Raw genomic sequence first — 20,659 nt, 5'->3', positions numbered from 1 at the left:
AATTTATAAAAAGAAGGAATATTTTTATCTTTAAAATGACACCAACTCGAAAAGAATCCAACAGAGGGAGCTGGAGATATGAATTTTTAAAGATTTGCACTATATAACACATTTAAGCCTATAGCAGCTATTGGGACATCTGGTCCGACTTGACCAGCACAAAGTCAAAGTTTCAGGCTGACCGTGATGGAACCCTGCATGGCTACCCCTTGCGGTAGGTCTCGGGCCGCATTTTTACCTTCCTCCTTAAAAACTTTTCTGGAGCTTTACTTCTCGGGGTCCTTCCAAGCTCTCAGCCAGTCCAGATTAGGTGAGAAGTCGCTGGCTTGCCTTGCGACGAGCCACCAGTCAAAGTTATGGAATTCAGCCCTCCGGAGCTTTCTAGTGGGACGAACCAGAGATCCAGGCTGGCAAGTGGTTGAAGGTTGGCGGCTCAACTCTCAGTGGCAGGCTTAAGACATGTTTTAAAAGGCACAGCACGCTCAGTGGTTGTTCTAGTAGGGTGATGGATACTATTCGGTGTAATTATGTGTGACTGTGGTGCAAAAGGGTAGGGAGAACCACCCCACTCCCTAAACTGTGGTAAACCACTAACAGAAAGCACAAACGTCCCCTGCACATGCTTGTAGTATACAAAACAAGTTAATGCAATAGTGAAAAAAGGAACACTCATCATCCACAGCTTTGTGTGGTTCCAGGATTTCTTGTCCTTATTGTAAGCTTCTTTGTTCAAAGCCTTAGCCTAGCCAACATGTGTTTTGTCGTTATAAAGGAGTACACCGCAACTTCTTCAGGGCTACATTCCTGTGTCTCTGATCCTTGTTGTTAGTTGCAATTCTGCCCGAAGGTGTTTGTATTGTCCACATGACTAGAAACTGGATTTAGGTTTCCTGTTATCACATGCATGGCACTTCTTATTCAAGTGGGGGAATGTTCTTATCCAAGTGGGGCAAATGCCGTCCCAACCACACGTGGGAGGATTCACAGAGCTGGTTTCCAGATCAGATGACCAGTGGCCGCAGGGCTGTTGTTGGCTGACTGCCACAACCCTGTAATAGGGGATCAGTTGATTTAGGAGCCTCAAAAATTGGAAACACGGTTTTCTTCAAAATAGCGAATCCCTTCCTTAGGAAAGACTGTTCTAAATTCCCCCACTTGGCTAAGAAGTGCCGTACATGTGATACCAGGAAACCTAAATCCAGTCTCTAGTGGTGGAGACAATATAGACATCTTTGGGAAAGAATTACAACCGACAACACGGATGAGAAACACATGAATTTAGCCCTGAAGAAGTTGCTGTGTACTCCTTGTGCTGGCAAGGCTAAGGCTTTGAACAAAGGAGCTTACAATAAGGACAATATATCCTGGTACCGCACAGAGTAGTGGATGAAGGGCGTTCCTTTTTTCACAATTGTATAAACTTGTTTTTTATTCCACAAGCGTGTGCAGGGGGCTTTTTTTAGTGGGTGGTGCATTGAGTACTGCTGCCCACTAGTAGCATTTAATTTACAGGTCATGGTAACCTATATATGAGGGACTTCCAAGTAAATGAAATATACCAATTAGGTGAAAGCCAACTGTACCATGTTTGGGGGAAAGCACAAGCACTTTAACTTTGGTTAGCAGCTGTAAAGTGCACAGAGTCCGGAAAATGTCAATAAAATTGGGTTCAGAATATAAGATGGGTGAAGGCAAAAGGTTTGGGGGTGACCTGTAGAAACTGGCAAGTCCAACAACGCAATGTTCAGGTCATCTCCCTTGATTGTTCAAGGTCCTCAAGAGCCAGTGATGTCCCTTGTGGACTAGATGAGCCCAGCCTTAATTTGGACCTAGTCCGTGGCTGCCTTCTTGGGCCACTCGGAGCAACTGTGCTCTGAGCTCCAGAAAAGTGGCATCCAATCTTCACAGATTTGTTACCCATACTCATGGCATTGCTGGATCCTCACCCTCTCATTCACCACCACCATGGGCAGATCACAATCTCCTGGATGACTCTCATATTGATCCGGGAGGGTCCGCATGGAGATAACTCTGCCAAAGCACTTACAATGGTGCAGTTTCCATGGCCACGCCACCGTTTTCTTTTAGATTTAGACACATGCATTCTTTTTCTCAGCTCTTGAAACTAGCTGGGTAAAGTGGTGACTGTTTTGAAGACCTATTGAGCATAGGTCATTAATTAACTTCTATACAATTTATACCACTCTGGAGTGCACTAACCTCTATCTACCTGATTAAACCTCTAATAGCCAGCAGGAGAACTTTGTTCCAAAATGCTTTTAAAAATGGATAAAAGAAGTTAGTTAACCTTTTAGAGGCAGCTTTTTTGTTCCGAGTTACCCATACACAACTGCTCCATGTCTTCCTACATACCTAAAGTCTAATGTTATTAGGAAAACACTAGCATATCACAGGTAACAAGCAGCAAGAATGGCAAAGGATAAAAACAGATTGGACACAGAAGATAGTAATAGTAGAAATAGGTGAACAATAGTATTCCACCCTTGTGGAACAGGTCCACAAAAAAGTTAACACTTTAAAAAGGGGCAGGGGACATACCAAAGCAAAGCAAATAACTCAAAGATGTAAATGAACGTCACTCACTATATAATGAAACTGAATGCAAGACACTCTGAAGAATACACATATTCTTGTTGCGATAAAACCTCTCACTCTCGCATTTAAGCATACTCGAGAAGCTCAATATGAAGCATATATGGAAACTTTTCACATGAAAAGAAAAAAAACAGGAAATTCAAACTAGTGCCTATGCTATTCGCTTTTCATATGATACTTCTCATGCCTGAAAGTACTGAAAAATTAAGATATACTTTGAAGTAACTAACCTTTCCTCTTTTGCGTCGTAGATCCTTAGGAACCCAGAAATAAGGAAGATTGGTGGAAAATAGCCGTGGTGAAGGAGATTTGGCATAATCAACATTCTTTAGGACGTACTCTATCCATGGAATTCTTTCCATATTTTTTATATTTTCTGTTCCCTTGCGGTGACCTTCATTATAAATCAAACTCATGACCTGTTGAGTGAAAATGTTTCCTGTAAAACAAAGTAAAATGCTTTCAGTTTTTCCTCAAATGTGCTATTTTGCAAAAATGCAAAAAAGTTTTTTATGACCCTCAGCATTACAGTAAAATATTGACAAAGTGTTCTTGATGGGTTGTTTGTAACTTGAGTGCACATAAATGATGTGAAGCAATTCTGACATATGTCTTGAGAGCAAATGCATGAGGAAGGCCCCATATTTCAGAAAACATTTCCAGGGTCTAATACACATAAAATGGTGCATTCAAACATTCAGTGCAAACCATGTTGTGAATGCAAAGTCTTAAATAACATTGTACAAGGAAATACGAAATCAAAAAAGGGCCGTAATGCAAAACTTATAGGGATTCACTTCAGCACACTCAGTCTGACAATTCATACAATGATATATCAAGGTTCTAGCCAGTAACCTGCAGTTAAATAATCTCTACTCCAGTTTTCAATTTCTTCCTGAAAGATCTACAAAATATACTGATGCAACGGGTATGGATTCTTCATTAATCAAATTTATATAATATGAATATAACGGGAACAAAAATGTTGAAACAAAACAAAAAAATGAATGAGGATTACAAAGAGATTCACTACAATTAGTACCTCCAAGTCATTCTTGCACACATCTATTCCAAACTAAAAACAGAACAGAACAGTGAGACTGAATAAAACCGAAAAAACTTTCAAAAGGGAAAGTTAAACAATAAGGAAATAGATGACGTTGTGGACATTTCGGTCTTGTTGGTGTATGCATCCGTTAGACCATCTTCAGGACAATAAAATGGGCTGTTGTGTGACCCCTGTATTAGCAAAACATTCAATCAATATATACATCAATAAAGGTAAAAACTAAAGAAGAAAATAGCACACCCGTGAATAAAGAGAAAAAGAAAGTGACTTGCCCTATAAAAGTTTAAATCGAGAATGGGTAAAAAAGTTGAAACCATACCCTACAGAAGACACTGAGGGGTAAATCCACCAACCTTAAAGAAAGTAGTGGTGAAAAAAGTGATTGTAGCCGTAACCTTCAGAAAGCACTGTGGGATGAGACACAGATCAAGGTAAGACATTTTAGAAAGTTGTGGTGAATAAAAGGACAGTAATTAAGAAACATACTTATGAACATACTATTAGGAATGTCCAATCGTGATTGAATCCCTAGACTAATAACATTTCCTAATTGTTTACCCAGAAAGAGCTATTTAAAAGTTCGTACATTTCAAACAATCATCAACTAGAAGGAAAAAGGAAAAGGAAATATGACTTCTTAGTTCCTTAATCCGAATGCTCAGGAATGTATAGCTATAGAAATGACTAGCATATAATGTCATATATAAACCTAAAGGAGATTAAATATCAGTTGCAGTCACATTGCAACAGTTTTGAAACAAGAGAGGAATGCCTCTCGGTGGGGTTCAGTATTCTAAAAATTATTGTTGAAACGACCTAGCTCGAGTGAGCATCTTCCATATAGAGGCTAGGCAAACACAACTCCACATTCAGTATTCAGTGAATCAAATGGGTTTACAGATACTTTGTCACATTCAATGATTGATGCAAAGGCTCTAAAATCTCTCTCAAGAATCTTAGATAAAAGCTCGGCAGTTATGAGATGGTGAATGGAGTGGCCCATTATTTCAATTGTTTGAAGAAATCGCATAGTGAGCTTCCCAAGTTATAAGAGTCTGGTGTAATGCCTTTTAAACATGACCTGAAATGTGTGCTTACAATCATATTCTCTATTCATGCCTAAGCTGATTATATCAAGCACTACCATATACATATTTTCACGCAATCGTAGTTGTTGATACGCATACATATACCCCGCTATTCCAATGTTACCCTTATTGTTTAAAGAGCTTAACAAATGTTAAGGTTTGAATACAATCGCCATAGTAAGTTAGCTGGTTATTATGCTTGCAAAAGTCACAAGAGGACAGAATTTAGTTGGAATGGTGTGCTCTGGCCCGAACCAATCGAGAAATTTCAAACTATGGCAAAATAGCCAAACAATTGTGTGTGCCAAAACTTACAGAGCAAGAGACAGAGTGAAACTCCTCTTTAATGCCACTAACACTTCAGTCGGTGTCTGTCGAATGTAAGTGCGGGACCTTATTAGAAAGACGGATGTTCCCAGGAACGGCGGTCATATTGGAATATGCAATTACCGATCAACATAAAGGACTAAAAGGTTAACACCTCATCGAGGTGATTTTTTGAAGAAAAGGGACAGCCATCTTATGATATCAAGAGAATTTCAAGGATAGATGCTCGCATAAATCTCGGCATTTATAGGTGTCGGTATAGGCCTTTTAAGGTGGACATAGAAGGGGAGCATTCCAAAAGATTTTACATTGCTTATATTACACAGGTAGTCATGCAGCCTGTCCTCCAAAAAGCCTAGAAAAGGGAAGAAGACCATATCAATAAACTTTGCATCCCTAATCTAAAGGTGGCATTTATCTATATATTATTTATTTATGAACCATATACGAAATTTCAAGGAAGATGTATTTCCTACTCAAAAATGAAGCAAAAGATATACTGTGGAATAACTCCACTGTTAACTTAATCTTATTGTGTAGCCATCTTAGGTGCAGACAAACACACCTTTTACTAATCCCATATTTAAAGATTTATAGAGGTTATGTATTTTACAAAGGGTATAGAAGGATGTGGAGCTCTTCAGAACAAGGCTGACAGCATCATTACATATGAAAGTCATAGAAAAGGACAGTGACAGAATGTAAAAGATGACAGTTAAAAGAATGAATCAATAATGACTAATCTTATACAGAAAAACAAATACATGTGAAACCACCCTAGTCTTCTCATAACATTACACATCTCTTGTGGAAGCTAGACTTAATTGACAAAACAAGTCATATTCCTTGACAATACAGAGGACATGTGTTCAAGATGTTATGCTTGTGGATGATATAATATCTCATCACATATAAACAAACTGATGGTTTAGGTTATTAACATATGTATACATTCTTGTTTAAATGATTGCAGGAAAGAAATAGCTTTGAGCTTCCAACAGCTCATATAAAGTATGTTTTAAAAAAAGGTCCTACTGCAATGCTATGCAGATCGATGGCCCACCTCGATACATTAACAAAGGTGGAGAATCAAAGGGCCATGCTATTAGAGAGTACATGCTAGGGAGTTTCATTCCATTGCTGAATTAAGATCTTTGGCCATGTTGTTTGTATGACATATCCATTGGTTTTCTTTCAATATGAGAACACGGTCAACATTGGTGTGTCTTATCGATGGTTTGACCACTTCCACCACCCACGAAGGCATATCTTTAGCTGTGTGATGGGTCCTAGTGTAATGTTTGACTAGTGATGTATTTTCTACTCCACATCGAATTCTGGATTGATGTTGAAGGATATGCTTCTTAACTGCTTGTGTAGTTTTCCCTATATAGTGTAGGCCACGAGGGCATTTAAAACAATAGACAACATTGTTTGTGTTGCAGTTAGAAAACTGCTTAAGAGTCATATTTAGTCCATTAATGGTGAATGGCTTATGGGTCTGTGTTGTGCCACATGCTATACACGTTCCATTTGTAATATCCCACTACAGGGATCAACTTTCGCATATAATTGACAATATTAGTATCAGGAGAGGTGTAGGCATGGACTAGGCGATCTTTCAAATTAGAGCCCCTCTTAAAGAGAACATGGGTTTATGCTCCAGTCCTGGTAGTCCATTCAATAGTGTCCAGTGTTTGTTAACAATTCCCTTGATGTTATTTGAATATGTGCCAAAGGTAGATACACAAAAAGGCTGTGGGTGTGTTGATTTATCTTCGACTTCCAATAAAGCCTCATGGGTATTGTACCATGCATGTTTGAGAGAGTTCTTAAGCAGTTTGGTGGGATAGCCTCGTGCTTTTAGCTTTTCTTTTAGTTTTTTTGCATCAGCAAAATATCTTCTTTATGCATACAGTTTCTGCGTAAATGCAGAAACTGCCCGAAAGGCAGGACATTTTTAGGCGCCTGATGATTGTGGCTATTATACTGAAACAGTTTATTTCTCGCAGTAGGTTCCGTGTACAAAGTGGTGTAAAGGAGGTTATTGAAATCTACCTTGATGGTGATGTCTAGGAAATTCATGCTTTCTAGAATAAAGCCATTTGTGAAAAGCCAAAAGTAGGTCTTTGTTGCCCCTCCAAATTAAAAACACATCATCTATATACCTTAGCCAACGAATAATGTTCAATGAAAAAGGGTTGGTGGCATCATAGATTAACTGTTTCTCAAGGGTTGATACATAGATGTTCGCTATATCAGAGGCCTTCTGTTGTTTAAAAAACGTGTTCTCAAAGACAAAGACATTTTCACAAAGTGAAATTTTAACACAATCAACAACAAAAGAAGTAGGGACATTTTGTGGTCTTGGTCTGTTTTCAAGTAGTTGTTCAAGGATCTGTAAATCTCTTGTTTATACTTTGACAGACGCCAACTGAAGTGTTAGCGGCGTTACGGAGGAGTTTCACTCTGTCTCTTGCTTGCACACACAATTGTTTGGCTATTTTGCCACAGTTTGAAATTGCTCAATTGGCTCGGAGCAGAGCGTTCCTTTATAACTAAATTCTGTTATGTTGTTCCATAGGCTTTTGCAAGCATAATCACCAGCTAAATTTCTATGGCGATTGTATTCAAGCCTTAACATTTGGTAAGCTCTTTAAACGATAAGGGTAGCATTTCTATATACATTGGAATAGCGGGGTATATGTATCCATATCAACTACTACGATTGTGGGAAAATATGTATATGGTAGCGCTTGATATAACCAGCTTAGGCATGAATAGAGAATAGAGCATATGATTGTAAGCACACGTTTCCGGTCATGTTCACAAATCATTACACCAGACTCTTCCAAATTGGGACACTCACTGTGTGATTTCTTCAAACAATTGAAATAATGGGCCACTCTGTGTACCATTTAATAACTGCAAAGCTTTTATCTAAGATCCTTGAGAGATATATTAGAGCCTTTGCATCAATCATCAAATGTGACAAAGTATCTATAAACCTATTTGATCCACTGAATACTGAATGTGGAGTTGTGTTAGCCTAGCCTCTACATGTAAGACGGTCACTCGAGCTAGGTCATTTCAACAATAATTTTTAGAATACTGAACGACACCAAGAGGCATTCCTCTCTTTTTTCAAAACTGTTGCAATGTGACTACAACTTATAATCACCTTTAGGTTTATAAACGACATGTTATGTCAGTAGTTTCTGTTGCTATGCATTCCTGAGTATACATATTAAGGAACTGAGAAGTAATGTTTACTTTTCCTTTTTCCTTCTAGTTGCTAATTGTTCGAATTGCTCAAGCTTTTCAATAGCTCTTTCCGTGTAAACAATCAGGACATGTTCTTAGTCTACGGATACAATCGAGATTGGACATTCCTAATAGAATGTTCCTGAGTACGTTTTTTAATTACTGTCCTTTTATTTACCACAACTTTCTAAAATGTCTTATCTTGGTCTCGGACTCATCCCACAGTGCTTTCTGAAGGTTATGGCTTCAATCGGTTTTTTCACCATTACTTTCTTTAAGGTTGGTGGATTTATCCTTCAGTGTCTTCTGTATGGGTATGTTTTCAACTTCTTTTGCCCATTCTCGATTAAACCTTTTATAGGGCAAGTCACTGTCTTTTTCTCTTTATTCACGGGTGTGCTATTTTCTTCTTTAGTTTTTACTTTTATTGATGTATATATAGATTGAATATTTTGATAATACAGTGGTCACACAACCTATTTTATCATCCTGAAAATGGTTGAACGGATGCATACACCAACAAGACCGAAACGTCGGAAACCTCTTCTCTTTCCTTATTGTTTAATTTTCCCTTTTGAAAGTGTTGTCTGTTTTATTGATATTCACTGTTCTGTTTATGTATTTTTGGTTTGGAATAGATGCGTGCAAGAATGGCTCAGAGGTACCAACTGTAGTGAATCTCTTTGCAAACCCCGGCCATTTTTGTGTTTTGTTTCAATCTTTTTGTAACCTCTATATTCATATTATCTGACTTTGATTAATGAGCTGTCCACACACATTGCATCAGTATATTTTGTAGATCTTTCGGGAAGGAATTGAAAACTGGAGTAGAGATTTATTAACTGTAGGTTACCGGCTGGAACTGTGATATATCATTATGTGAATTTTCAGACTGTGTGTGCTTATGTGAATCACTTGAAGGCACTTTTACCAGTTAATACTTAACTTCCCCAAGCCTCCAATCTTACTCCACTTTTTTTTCTGTAATGCAAAGCTAGCATATATAGACCTTTATCTCTTTTTGTAAAAAAAAAAAAAGCACAATCAATAGCAACTGTAAAACCACTTTGGAAAATGCCATTGACATATAGCGAAAATGCAAAACTAATAAAAACTGGTAAACATATCAACTGTGCACCAGGTAAACCTAGGTGCAAAAATGTATAGACTTATAGTTGGCATGTGCACAAACAGGCTGCTCACAATGTAGTGATTTGCTTTACACTGCAGCCAGCCTCCCTGATGCCTTGCGCAAGATTCACAAATACCTTGCAGAGCAGAGGGGTTGTTTCCAAACAATTGCAATACACCAAACGTATTAATATTATTGGAAGCAGAATCATCTTGAGGTTTATTGTATAAAGCTGCAAATGCTAGCATGGAGGCCTTAATTGGACTATGTATGCTGAAAGCAGGTCTACTGAGACGAGGCAGAGGTGCAGGGAGGTGGAAATGTAGGGGGTATGAGGGCGTAGTAGGTAAATATCATCGCCCCACTATCTCCAGTTCCACACCTTACCCTGTAAATGTATTTTTCTCTTTTATTTACATAATATACCTACTCAAGAAAAGGAGGTAGTAAAGTCTTGGCAGGAGGGTTTGACGGTCCTTCTCCAGAGACCAACAGTAAAAGGACATTTGACGTAATAACATTTCTTGTAAAAAAGAAAACTGTTACTTTAGAAGTCACCATTGTTATGTGATGTAATTTCTCCAAAATAGCATCTCTGGCTGAGATACATTGGGTTAACTTGGAGATTAAAGGTCATCCTGAGACTTCATAAAGCCCCAAGTGATAGGTATTTGTAAATTCTGTGATTGGTCTAAAAGAAGGATTTACCTTACCTGATTTTAGATACCCGGCTAATAATACATCTTCGTCTCTAATTTCAAATTCTTCCAAGGAGTCTACGTGTTCACGTACAAACATCGATGCCACAAAATTAAATCCCTTATATTTCTCGATACCACTTTTGCTCTCATCCAGCACAAAGCCTCTGGAGCCTGAAATAAGAAACACAAGAATAATAATAATAAAGGATAATTACGCACTTATATAGCGCACGACTACCCGGAGGCATCTCGGTGCTTGTACGAATACCGCAGAGGAACCCTTCCTGGCCTTTCCCTGTGAGGAGCCCACTCCTGGGCACCCCCAAGGTGAAGTCAGGCATCCTCAGCGTTGGTGGGGCCGTTGTAGAGATTAAGCAAGCTATTGCCCAGAGGTGCAGAGTGGGGCTCATGTTCAGAATAGGTACCGAGGCGAGAATTATCAGGTCCGAGGAAATTGAGCCCGAGACCCACCGAGGCGGAAATTGAACCCCGGTCCCAGCCAGACTACTGCATCAGGGTCTGCCTCTCTAACCATTGAGCCACACTTCACACATCATTTGTTTAACAGCAAGGTCAGCCCTGTTACTGTTTTTGTAAAGTGGCTCAAGCGAGATCAGACCCGAAAATGGTATTGTTGTTTACATTAATTCTCTCTGGATAGTTAGGTAGTTGTGATGAATTTTTCACAGTTAAACTAATGTATCACTCTTTATGGAATACAGACATTGGCTCAGCTGATCAGAATGCTGAAAATACGGTCACTGACTGCTGTTGTTTTCCAGAGTTCTAAGTTCAGTGGCCAAGACCTGAAGCAGATTGTGACAGTGGCCTTGTTCATGTCATGCCTTGGGTGAAATGAGCGGGAAGTAGGCTAATAGCATTCTTGCTCATATACTTGTACCAGTATTAGCTATTACTTGCTCTTCCCCTCACTGTGAATTTTCATCCTCAGCTGTCGTCAATAATTGCAGGACATGCAATTAATAGAGGTTAACTCATTTTCCAGGTGCCAAAGAAGCCTAAATATTACAAAACGCAACATAAATATGCAGGGCCTAATTCACTAAGGTGAACTTACACTTTTGTATAAGTTTACTATTTGTTTGGTATTCACAAACTACGAAGTACATTTAGTAATAGTAATTTTTTAGGATTGCAGAGACTCAGAGATTCCGCACGTAAAAATATAGGCTTTTCATGTAATATTGTGTATAGTTCTCCTTACTGAGGGCCTCATTTATGGGAAACTGAAGCATCAGTTTCTCTGTGCCCTCTTTGGGACACGATGGATGTGCCCTATTTAATATATACGGCACTCTATGTCACAAGGAAAGACAGATGCGTCAGAAATCCTGGCGCATTTGTCAGGTGCAAAACCGACGCATTGCTGGAGTAGCATCGTAAGAATTACGCAACTCCAGCAATGCATGGGGTAGGCCTGTGCCCATGGTGCTGCGTCACCCTTATGCCTGCCATGAAAGGCACAGTGAAATCTAATAGATTTCACTGCACCACTTCTACAAGGCTTACTTGCGGGGGAACGCCGCCCGCATACAGTATACTTGACGCAGGTATAATATGGTGCAAGGTTTTACAAAGTTACGCATCTGCCTAGGTGCATCACTTTGTAAATAGGGCACAACGTGGTACATATTTTACGCCACACTTTGTCACCAAAAGTGACACAACAGCAGTACCAAATTGATGCAGGTGCTCATAAATAAGCCTCTGAATGCGGAATCTCTGCAGTCGTAAAATTACTATTAGTAAATTAAGCTTGTAGTTTGTGAATACCAAAAAAACAGTACATGTTCACAAAAAAGCTTATCTATGTGAATCAGTCTGTATTATGTACGTATTCAACTCTTGAATCACTTAATACTGGAAGGGTGTTCAAACAACTAGCATTCAGTGCAAAGATTTTGCCTGCATTTCGTTTAAGGTTCTGCCAGGAGCACTTTGCATAGGTAAAACCCTGTGGTATGTGGGCTACTGTTTAAAACAAACTGTTGCAAAGGCTATTTTCACAAGCTTTCACTCATTACACAGGCAACAGTAGGAAGCAGGTGCAAAACCAACCCCTTGCAATGCATGTATCTCTCAAAAAGAGGCTCACTGTTATTTAATTATGTATGTAGAACCGAGTCACAAGAAAACAGTAAAACAAAGTTGAGAAATAAGGGAAGGGGCAGGCTAGAAACATTCTGACCCTTTATTCTTGCTCAGGGGGTCGTACATGGATGTTTAGGCTCTTTTTTTATTTATTTTTAAAAAAAAGAAAAATCTCGGCGTATGCATACGGAAATACGTACAATTACGAGCAGGAGCTGCATGCTGATTGGTTGTCAATACTCCAAACCAGGAAATGTTGGCAGCCATCTTGTTTGTTGTGAGAGCCGAGTGAGAAGAAAACAAAACAAAGTTGAGAAATAAGGAAAGCGGGCAGGGTAGAAACATTCTGACCCCATAGTCTTGGTCAGGGGGTGGTACATGGATCTTTAGGCTCAATTTTTATTTAAAAAAAAATAAAAAATGGCAGGGTACTCGTGCAGTACTTGTAAGTGGTGGAAAAGGTGAAAAAACTAGAAGTCCGTTTTATTCATTAGGTCCCGGGGGGCAATTCGTTTGCATAATGGGGGTTTGTAAGGTGCCCCGAGCACTCAGGAACGGCACTCCTCTGGTTTTATTTTGAAGTATGCGGGGGGTTACGGTCCTACTCCCTGCAGTCTCGGGGAGCGGCACCCCTCGGGTCTTTTTAAAAAATAAATATGTTTTGAGCTCTCCATCTCTCTCTCGCCGTACACATCGCGGGGAACACCACCTTTCTGGGGCAGTAATATATAAAATGACCTTCCAGCTCCGGGTACATGCATTGTCTGTGTTTTTTTATTAATGTTGGGAGGGTGAGCTTGATAATACGTCCTTGTTAATTCCCATAGAAGCCTATGTTCTGGCGTTAACATGGGATTCTTTTGCGATGCAAATGCGATGCAGTGCAAGCAACGAAATTTGTTTTACTAATTTTTATGTTTACTTACCTCTTAAAGTCCGTATTTCAAACATTACTACCCCCAACCCTGCCCCCCCTCCCCACGTAACCACCCGGCCGGTACTCCCACTACCGGCCGACGCTGTTATCGCCGCTTTTATTGGCAGGAAACTGCCGATAAAGCGGCTCTAATGGGCTTGGTAGTATGTCCTTGTGAATTCCTATAGCAGCCCAGGTTAACACAAGAACCTGGGGTGCTATGGGAATTCACAAGCAAACACAACAGGTGATGGACCGAATGTGGATCAATGTCACACACTCAACCCAGTCCAAAGATCTGGGCCCAAATCCATCGTTATTTTGCACTCCACACCACCCTGGGTTAGACAATGGCGATATGCAAATCAGCTCTGACCCTGTGCCCCATGGGAACAGTCCAGTCTGAACTACAAAAGCCATGTCCTTCCCAGAACGGAATCAAGCATCCGAGGACCGGACCGGTTTCGAGGTAACACCTCTCATCAGCCCGGCTAGCTTGACTCCAGTGGTGTGGAGTGCCTGGGACCCACGTCTGGGCATCCCCAGCGCACTTAGGGCGGAATATGCAAACACAACAGGTGATGGACCGAATGTGGATCAATGTCACACACTCAACCCAGTCCAAAGATCTGGGCCCAAATCCATCGTTATTTTGCACTCCACACCACCCTGGGTTAGACAATGGCGATATGCAAATCAGCTCTGACCCTGTGCCCCATGGGAACAGTCCAGTCTGAACTACAAAAGCCATGTCCTTCCCAGAACGGAATCAAGCATCCGAGGACCGGACCGGTTTCGAGGTAACACCTCTCATCAGCCCGGCTAGCTTGACTCCAGTGGTGTGGAGTGCCTGGGACCCACGTCTGGGCATCCCCAGCGCACTTAGGGCGGAATATGCAAACACAACAGGTGATGGACCGAATGTGGATCAATGTCACACACTCAACCCAGTCCAAAGATCTGGGCCCAAATCCATCGTTATTTTGCACTCCACACCACCCTGGGTTAGACAATGGCGATATGCAAATCAGCTCTGACCCTGTGCCCCATGGGAACAGTCCAGTCTGAACTACAAAAGCCATGTCCTTCCCAGAACGGAATCAAGCATCCGAGGACCGGACCGGTTTCGAGGTAACACCTCTCATCAGCCCGGCTAGCTTTACTCCAATGGTGTGGAGTGCCTGGGACCCACGTCTGGGCATCCCCAGCGCACTTAGGGCGGAATATGCAAACACAACAGGTGATGGACCGAATGTGGATCAATGTCACACACTCAACCCAGTCCAAAGATCTGGGCCCAAATCCATCGTTATTTTGCACTCCACACCACCCTGGGTTAGACAATGGCGATATGCAAATCAGCTCTGACCCTGTGCCCCATGGGAACAGTCCAGTCTGAACTACAAAAGCCATGTCCTTCCCAGAACGGAATCAAGCATCCGAGGACCGGACCGGTTTCGAGGTAACACCTCTCATCAGCCCGGCTAGCTTGACTCCAGTGGTGTGGAGTGCCTGGGACCCACGTCTGGGCATCCCCAGCGCACTTAGGGCGGAATATGCAAACACAACAGGTGATGGACCGAATGTGGATCAATGTCACACACTCAACCCAGTCCAAAGATCTGGGCCCAAATCCATCGTTATTTTGCACTCCACACCACCCTGGGTTAGACAATGGCGATATGCAAATCAGCTCTGACCCTGTGCCCCATGGGAACAGTCCAGTCTGAACTACAAAAGCCATGTCCTTCCCAGAACGGAATCAAGCATCCGAGGACCGGACCGGTTTCGAGGTAACACCTCTCATCAGCCCGGCTAGCTTGACTCCAGTGGTGTGGAGTGCCTGGGACCCACGTCTGGGCATCCCCAGCGCACTTAGGGCGGAATATGCAAACACAACAGGTGATGGACCGAATGTGGATCAATGTCACACACTCAACCCAGTCCAAAGATCTGGGCCCAAATCCATCGTTATTTTGCACTCCACACCACCCTGGGTTAGACAATGGCGATATGCAAATCAGCTCTGACCCTTTGCCCCATGGGAACAGTCCAGTCTGAACTACAAAAGCCATGTCCTTCCCAGAACGGAATCAAGCATCCGAGGACCGGACCGGTTTCGAGGTAACACCTCTCATCAGCCCAGCTAGCTTGACTCCAGTGGTGTGGAGTCAAGGCATATTATCAAGCCCATTATCGTCGCTTTATCTGCACCGGGTCTTGATAATATGTCCCTGTTTATATTGTGAATATATTCCGGACATTTCAGCGATTATAAAAACGTTACTGCTATTGGGAAAAAAATTAAATATGTAAATTAATACATTATATAGGAGTGCGTTCGTCTAAAATATGAAGTTGCATTTTTGTATGTAGTCAGCTACAACCCTTTGCTCCTTCTGATGCGTACTCAAGTGTCACTGCTCACCTTTTGTGGAAACGAGTTTCTTCATGATGTAGTCACGATCTCCAACAAAGAAGTCTCATACGTGTTGCAGAGTCTTGATACATTTAAGGCTCACTACATACTCGTGCTCCCATCATCATCATCATCACAGGTTCTTCACCTGGTCAGTGCTTTGGGCACTACTAACTCAGTGACCAAAGAGGCCACTCATGTAGTAGTGGGCCCTTCGTTCGGTGCTTTGGAAACAACTCTAAAATGGCGTACAACATGTGCGCTCCTTCTTTTTTATAGATATGGTCACGTGTGTAGTGACTGATGCGCTGAATGGGTGTGGTGTGGGTGTATACCAGCCATGAGGGAGTGTGTGTATCGATCTGACAACTAGACCTGCAACTAAGAAATCACTACAATGGAAGTTTGGACCTTATACTTTTGTTGTGTTTTCCTGATAGCGTAAGAGTGGCCTTCTTTTTTCTATGTGACCTTATAGAGTAACCATGTATGTAACCTATTTTGTGACACAATGTATTGTACAATGAGTTTGAAAAACTAGTTGTGGTAGGGTGTTTTTTAAATTAAACTGTATACTCTGGTTATGAGTTTGTTGAGTGTAGAAGTATATATATTTTTTTCTATTTTGTATTCTATTATAATTGTGCAGACTTTTCTGCTTTAGCATGCAGTATTATATTATTTTATAAAATGTATAACAAACTGTTGAAATCATGTTTGAAATTAGAATTGAAGCATGTAAGCTGCTCTCTGTGAGGAATAGCAATGCCGGCTCCCGCAGGAAGTGGGGAGCCGGCTGGGATCGTGGAGGCCTTGCGGCTGTTCCCACGGTCCGCAACGTTAGATATGAGCCCCGGGGGATGGGGTCCTCGGGAATGATAGAAAATTAGTGATAAAGGCTATTTTTCTTCATGGTAGATTAATCGTACGCGTACCAAGCACGTATGGACGACGTACAGCTATAATATTGGAAGTCGTCCTGTAAGCGTACCTAAGCAAGAAAAATAAAAATAATTTTAGATATTTATGAAGTGTATTTGTTTATGTGTTGTGTGGCTCTAAAAAGAGCCATTGTGTTTGTTGGGAAATGTTAGTACCTACAAGTAAGTACCGATGCAGAGTCTTAAGTTTATGAGGAAGACTCTGTTCCCCTCATCTGTAAAATGCACACCGTCTCTCCTATAGATGTCATTCATGTTATAACGCAGATTGTTGTTGTAAATGGACCCCATTCGATAGTCTCGGAAAATGGCAGAAACAGATTTATTCACATGTTTCCTAGCTTTTCCAATCCTTTGACAATAGTGGTTGGACCAGTTCCATTTCTGCCTTTGGCATATATTAGAATATACAAAGGCAGTTTTGGGGAACAGTGTCATCAATTGTGCAAAGGTGTCCTTCATAAGCATTTCCAGACCCACCCCTGTCAAAGTGCCTAGGTCATTGCCACCACAGTGCACAATTATGAGATCAGGGTGTTGGAGATGTAAAAAGGATTTCACCAATGGAATCAATTGGTGCCACTTTAACCCTCTCTGTCCAATCCATGTAACGTCTACATTTGGTAAACGTAGGTCTTTGTGAATTCCTTTCCGTTTTGCGTACCTTTGACTCTAGAAAATATAGGTGTGTCCCACAATCCACACAGTAAGTATCTTGAAGAGAGGTCTGGATGCACTCTGAAGGTCTCTGTAAATGAAGTGGCAGTTTGAAAAGTGAGATTTTTTTCTAAAATGGTGGACAACATGCAGTTTTGAAAAAAGAAAAGGATTGATTAGTTGTTCGAGAACATTCTGCACTAAGCTACGATGAATGTTTCTGTGTTTTAAAAAGTTGATGTTTATTGGTTAAGAATAAGTGTTAGCAAAGAACGTAAGATAAGCTGGTAAATTCTCAAGTGAAGCATACTTGCTGTTTTAATTTGCAACAATGTATGATGAACTTTTCACCTGTGTGCTGAGTTAGGTGTTCCCTGAAGTGTTTCTATGGTAACTGGCAGATTGTGGAATGGAGGAAGGGTTGAAAGTTTTGTCAGTTGGAAAGGGGGCAAAAGTTCAAGCAATATAAATGTGTGTTTCGTTTTGAATTTAATGTGGGAATAAATGTGATTTTTTATTTATTAGTATATGTGTGTAGATTGAGTGTGTAGATTGGTCGTAAAAGTTTGCAATTTTCTATAGGACTTTGTGATCCCGTAGGACTGCTTAGGGGGATTTACAATGATGTCCAAGTTCAAAATCTTTGATGGCCTTTGTTGAGACTTTGATGGCCCTGGTTCGGCTCTAGTAGTGCTATAGGGTGCCTATTCGTGGGAGTCTGTTGTTTGCTATGGTTAGGCGAGAGTTCCCTTTGCAGTAGGAAAGCAGATTGTTTTTCGTCTGAGAGAGCAGTATGTAAGGTAGTTTCTCTGACCAAAAGTAATTCTGGCTCCCGAATGATGCAGGGAGCCGGCTGGTACCGTGGTGGATTTGGGGCTCTACCTACGGTCTTGAACGTTATATTTGAGGCTTGGTGGATGAGGAGTCCGGTGAATGTAAAAAATGAGTGATGTATGCTATTTTTTTTTTCTGTATATTTATTGTGCATGTACAGTGCAAATTTAGAAAGTTGTTCCATAAGAGTACGTGAGCAAGAAAAATTAATTAAAAATTAATCTTTTACAGATATTTATCAAGTTTATGTGTTTATATCTTTGTTGCTTGTAATGAGACTTTTTTGCTTTATTGGTACTTATATGTAAGTGCTTATGCAAAGTCTAAAGTTGTTGAGGAGCATTGTTTTATACAGTGCTGAACTTTTGACCTCTGTTGACAGTTGACTTTTGCATGATCTGTTGGGGGTAGGGTGGAAAGTTATGTCAGTTGGAAAGGTTTGGAATGTTAAACCAATAGAAATGTGTGTTTTGTTTTGAATTAATGTGTACAGGATTTTAATTAATTATTTATATGTATTTATGTGTTAAATGAGAGGGAAAATGTTCCATTTGACGGCTCTGCTGCAAACATGGAACTAGAGAGATTCTGTATAAGAATATCCACTGTGTGAGGGGTATTCTTCTTAATCTACAAATTAATTTGAAAGGTAAGTTGATAATTTGTATGGGAGTGTGTGCGGTGCATCTTTGTACATTAAGGAATTATGGAGTATATCAATACAGGCGATAATAATATTGAGGCTTTATGGGTAGAAAACTGCCGATAAAACGGCGATACTGTTATTGCCTGTCTTGATAATATGCCCCTATATTCGTCCGTTGTTAAACATTTTATAGTAGTAAATGTGTTTCACTATAATGCATGCTGTTATGTTTTTTTGTTTAATATCAGTTTGTGCGTCTCAGTATATTAAGGGATTATGGGCCATATTATCAATAAAGGTCGATACATTATCTTTGGTTTTATCGGCAGGAAACTGCCTGTAAAGCGGTGATAATGGTCTTGATAATATATCCTTGTAAATTCCCATAGAAGCTCAGGTTATGGTGTTAACCTGGGCTTCTATGGGAATTCACAAGGATATATTATCAAGACCATTATCGCCGCTTTAGCTGTAGTTTCCTGCCGATAAAAGCGGTGAGAATGTATCGCCCTTTACTGATAATATGGCACTGACGGGCATATTATCAAGGACCGGTGTTAAAATTATCGACTTTTTATGGGCAGGAAACTGCCGATAAAACGGTGATAGTGGGCTTGATAGTATGCCCTTGTTAATTCCCATAGAAGTGCATGTTCTCACCGGTCCTTGATAATATGACCTTTTGTTTTATTAATTTAATTGTTTACTTACGTGCAATCATCCAGATTCCGTTGTTTATCATCCCCCACCCTGCCCCTCCCCCGCCTCGCCTGCCTGCCCCATCACAACTCCCTCCACGGGCCCCGGCTGATGAAGCTCATTATCGCCATTTTATCAGCATTTTCCTGCCGATAAAACTGCGATAATTTTAACCCTGGTCCTTGATAATATGCCCCTATATTTGTCCCTTTTTTCAATAATTTGTAGCCTTTGTTTTTATAGTTCCCTCTCTCTCCTCTTACTCCTTTCTCTGTCTCGGTACTACTGTCTTTTTCTTATATTGTACTCTGTGCTGATATTGTCGTTCTTTGTGTATATATTTTCTTGTCTCTCCTCTTATTCTTTCTGTCTCTTCATTTTCTTCTCTCTCCCTTCTTATTTAATTTTTTTTGGGGATACTCCCTGTTCTGTTTTCTTTCTCATTTTTCTCCCTCTGTATATAGTCTGGGCATATTTAGAAGCTCCTTCTGCGTCTTTGTTGTTTTATTGTGTTTGTTTTTTTGATGTAATAGTGGCAGAAATAATGTAGTAAAATGCATATGTATTTGGAAAATGAGTCAGTGTTGTTCACTGATATGTAGTAATTATATATATGGAATATGTATAGTCCGTTAAACGTTTTTAGCAGCAAATGGTGAAATACATGGTCTGATTTTTTGTGTGCAATATCACACTGTGCATGTGTGTACATTAAGGATTTATGGGCCATATTATCAAGGACCGGTGTTAAAATTATCGTTGTTTTATCGGCAGGAAACTGCTGATAAGACAGCGACAATGGGTTTGATAATACGCCCTTGTTAATTCCCATAGAAGCGCATGTTAAAACCAGATCATGGGCTTCTATGGGAATTAACAAAGGCGTATTATCAAGCCCATTATCACTGTTTTATCAGCAGTTTCCTTCCGATAAAACAGCGATAATTTTAACACCGGTTCTTGATAATATGGCCCTATGTCTGGGCGTTAAAATGATTGACAGTTTATCGACAGGAAACTAGATGAAGTTGCGATAATGGGCTTTATAATATGCTCTATGGAATTCCAATGGAAGCTCATGTTAGATGTTCTTTCCTGTCGATAAAGTTGCGATAATTGTATCACCCAGGCTTGATAATATGTCCCATATTCGCTCCTTATTGCATATTTTGTACGCTATGGCTCATATTATCAAGGTCTGGTGTTAAAATGATTGACGTTTTATTGGAAAGAAACTT

The 20,659-nt window shown here is 40.5% G+C and overlaps 1 protein-coding gene across 2 annotated transcripts in view; it reads right to left on the bottom strand.

Annotated features, from left to right (window-relative positions):
- The window catches only part of LOC147707963 (amine sulfotransferase-like), a 576,176-nt gene that overhangs the window by 259,555 nt on the left and 295,962 nt on the right, over nt 1-20,659 (bottom strand). The window contains exons 3-4 of one of the 2 annotated variants that reach the window (XM_086926766.1): nt 10,210-10,368; nt 2,847-3,055 (exon numbers count right to left, since the gene is read on the bottom strand). In XM_086926766.1, coding sequence (XP_086782892.1) covers nt 2,847-3,055; nt 10,210-10,368 — 368 coding nt within the window. The remainder of the gene's footprint in view (nt 1-2,846; nt 3,056-10,209; nt 10,369-20,659) is intronic. The other variant, XM_086926767.1, reaches the window with a different exon arrangement.

Source organism: Lissotriton vulgaris, chromosome 6 (assembly GCF_964263255.1).
Source record: "Lissotriton vulgaris chromosome 6, aLisVul1.2, whole genome shotgun sequence".
In the NCBI taxonomy this organism is placed as follows: Eukaryota; Metazoa; Chordata; class Amphibia; order Caudata; family Salamandridae; genus Lissotriton; species Lissotriton vulgaris.
The sequence above is the reverse complement of the archived record's forward strand: the minus strand, read 5'-3'. Positions and strand labels throughout refer to the sequence as shown.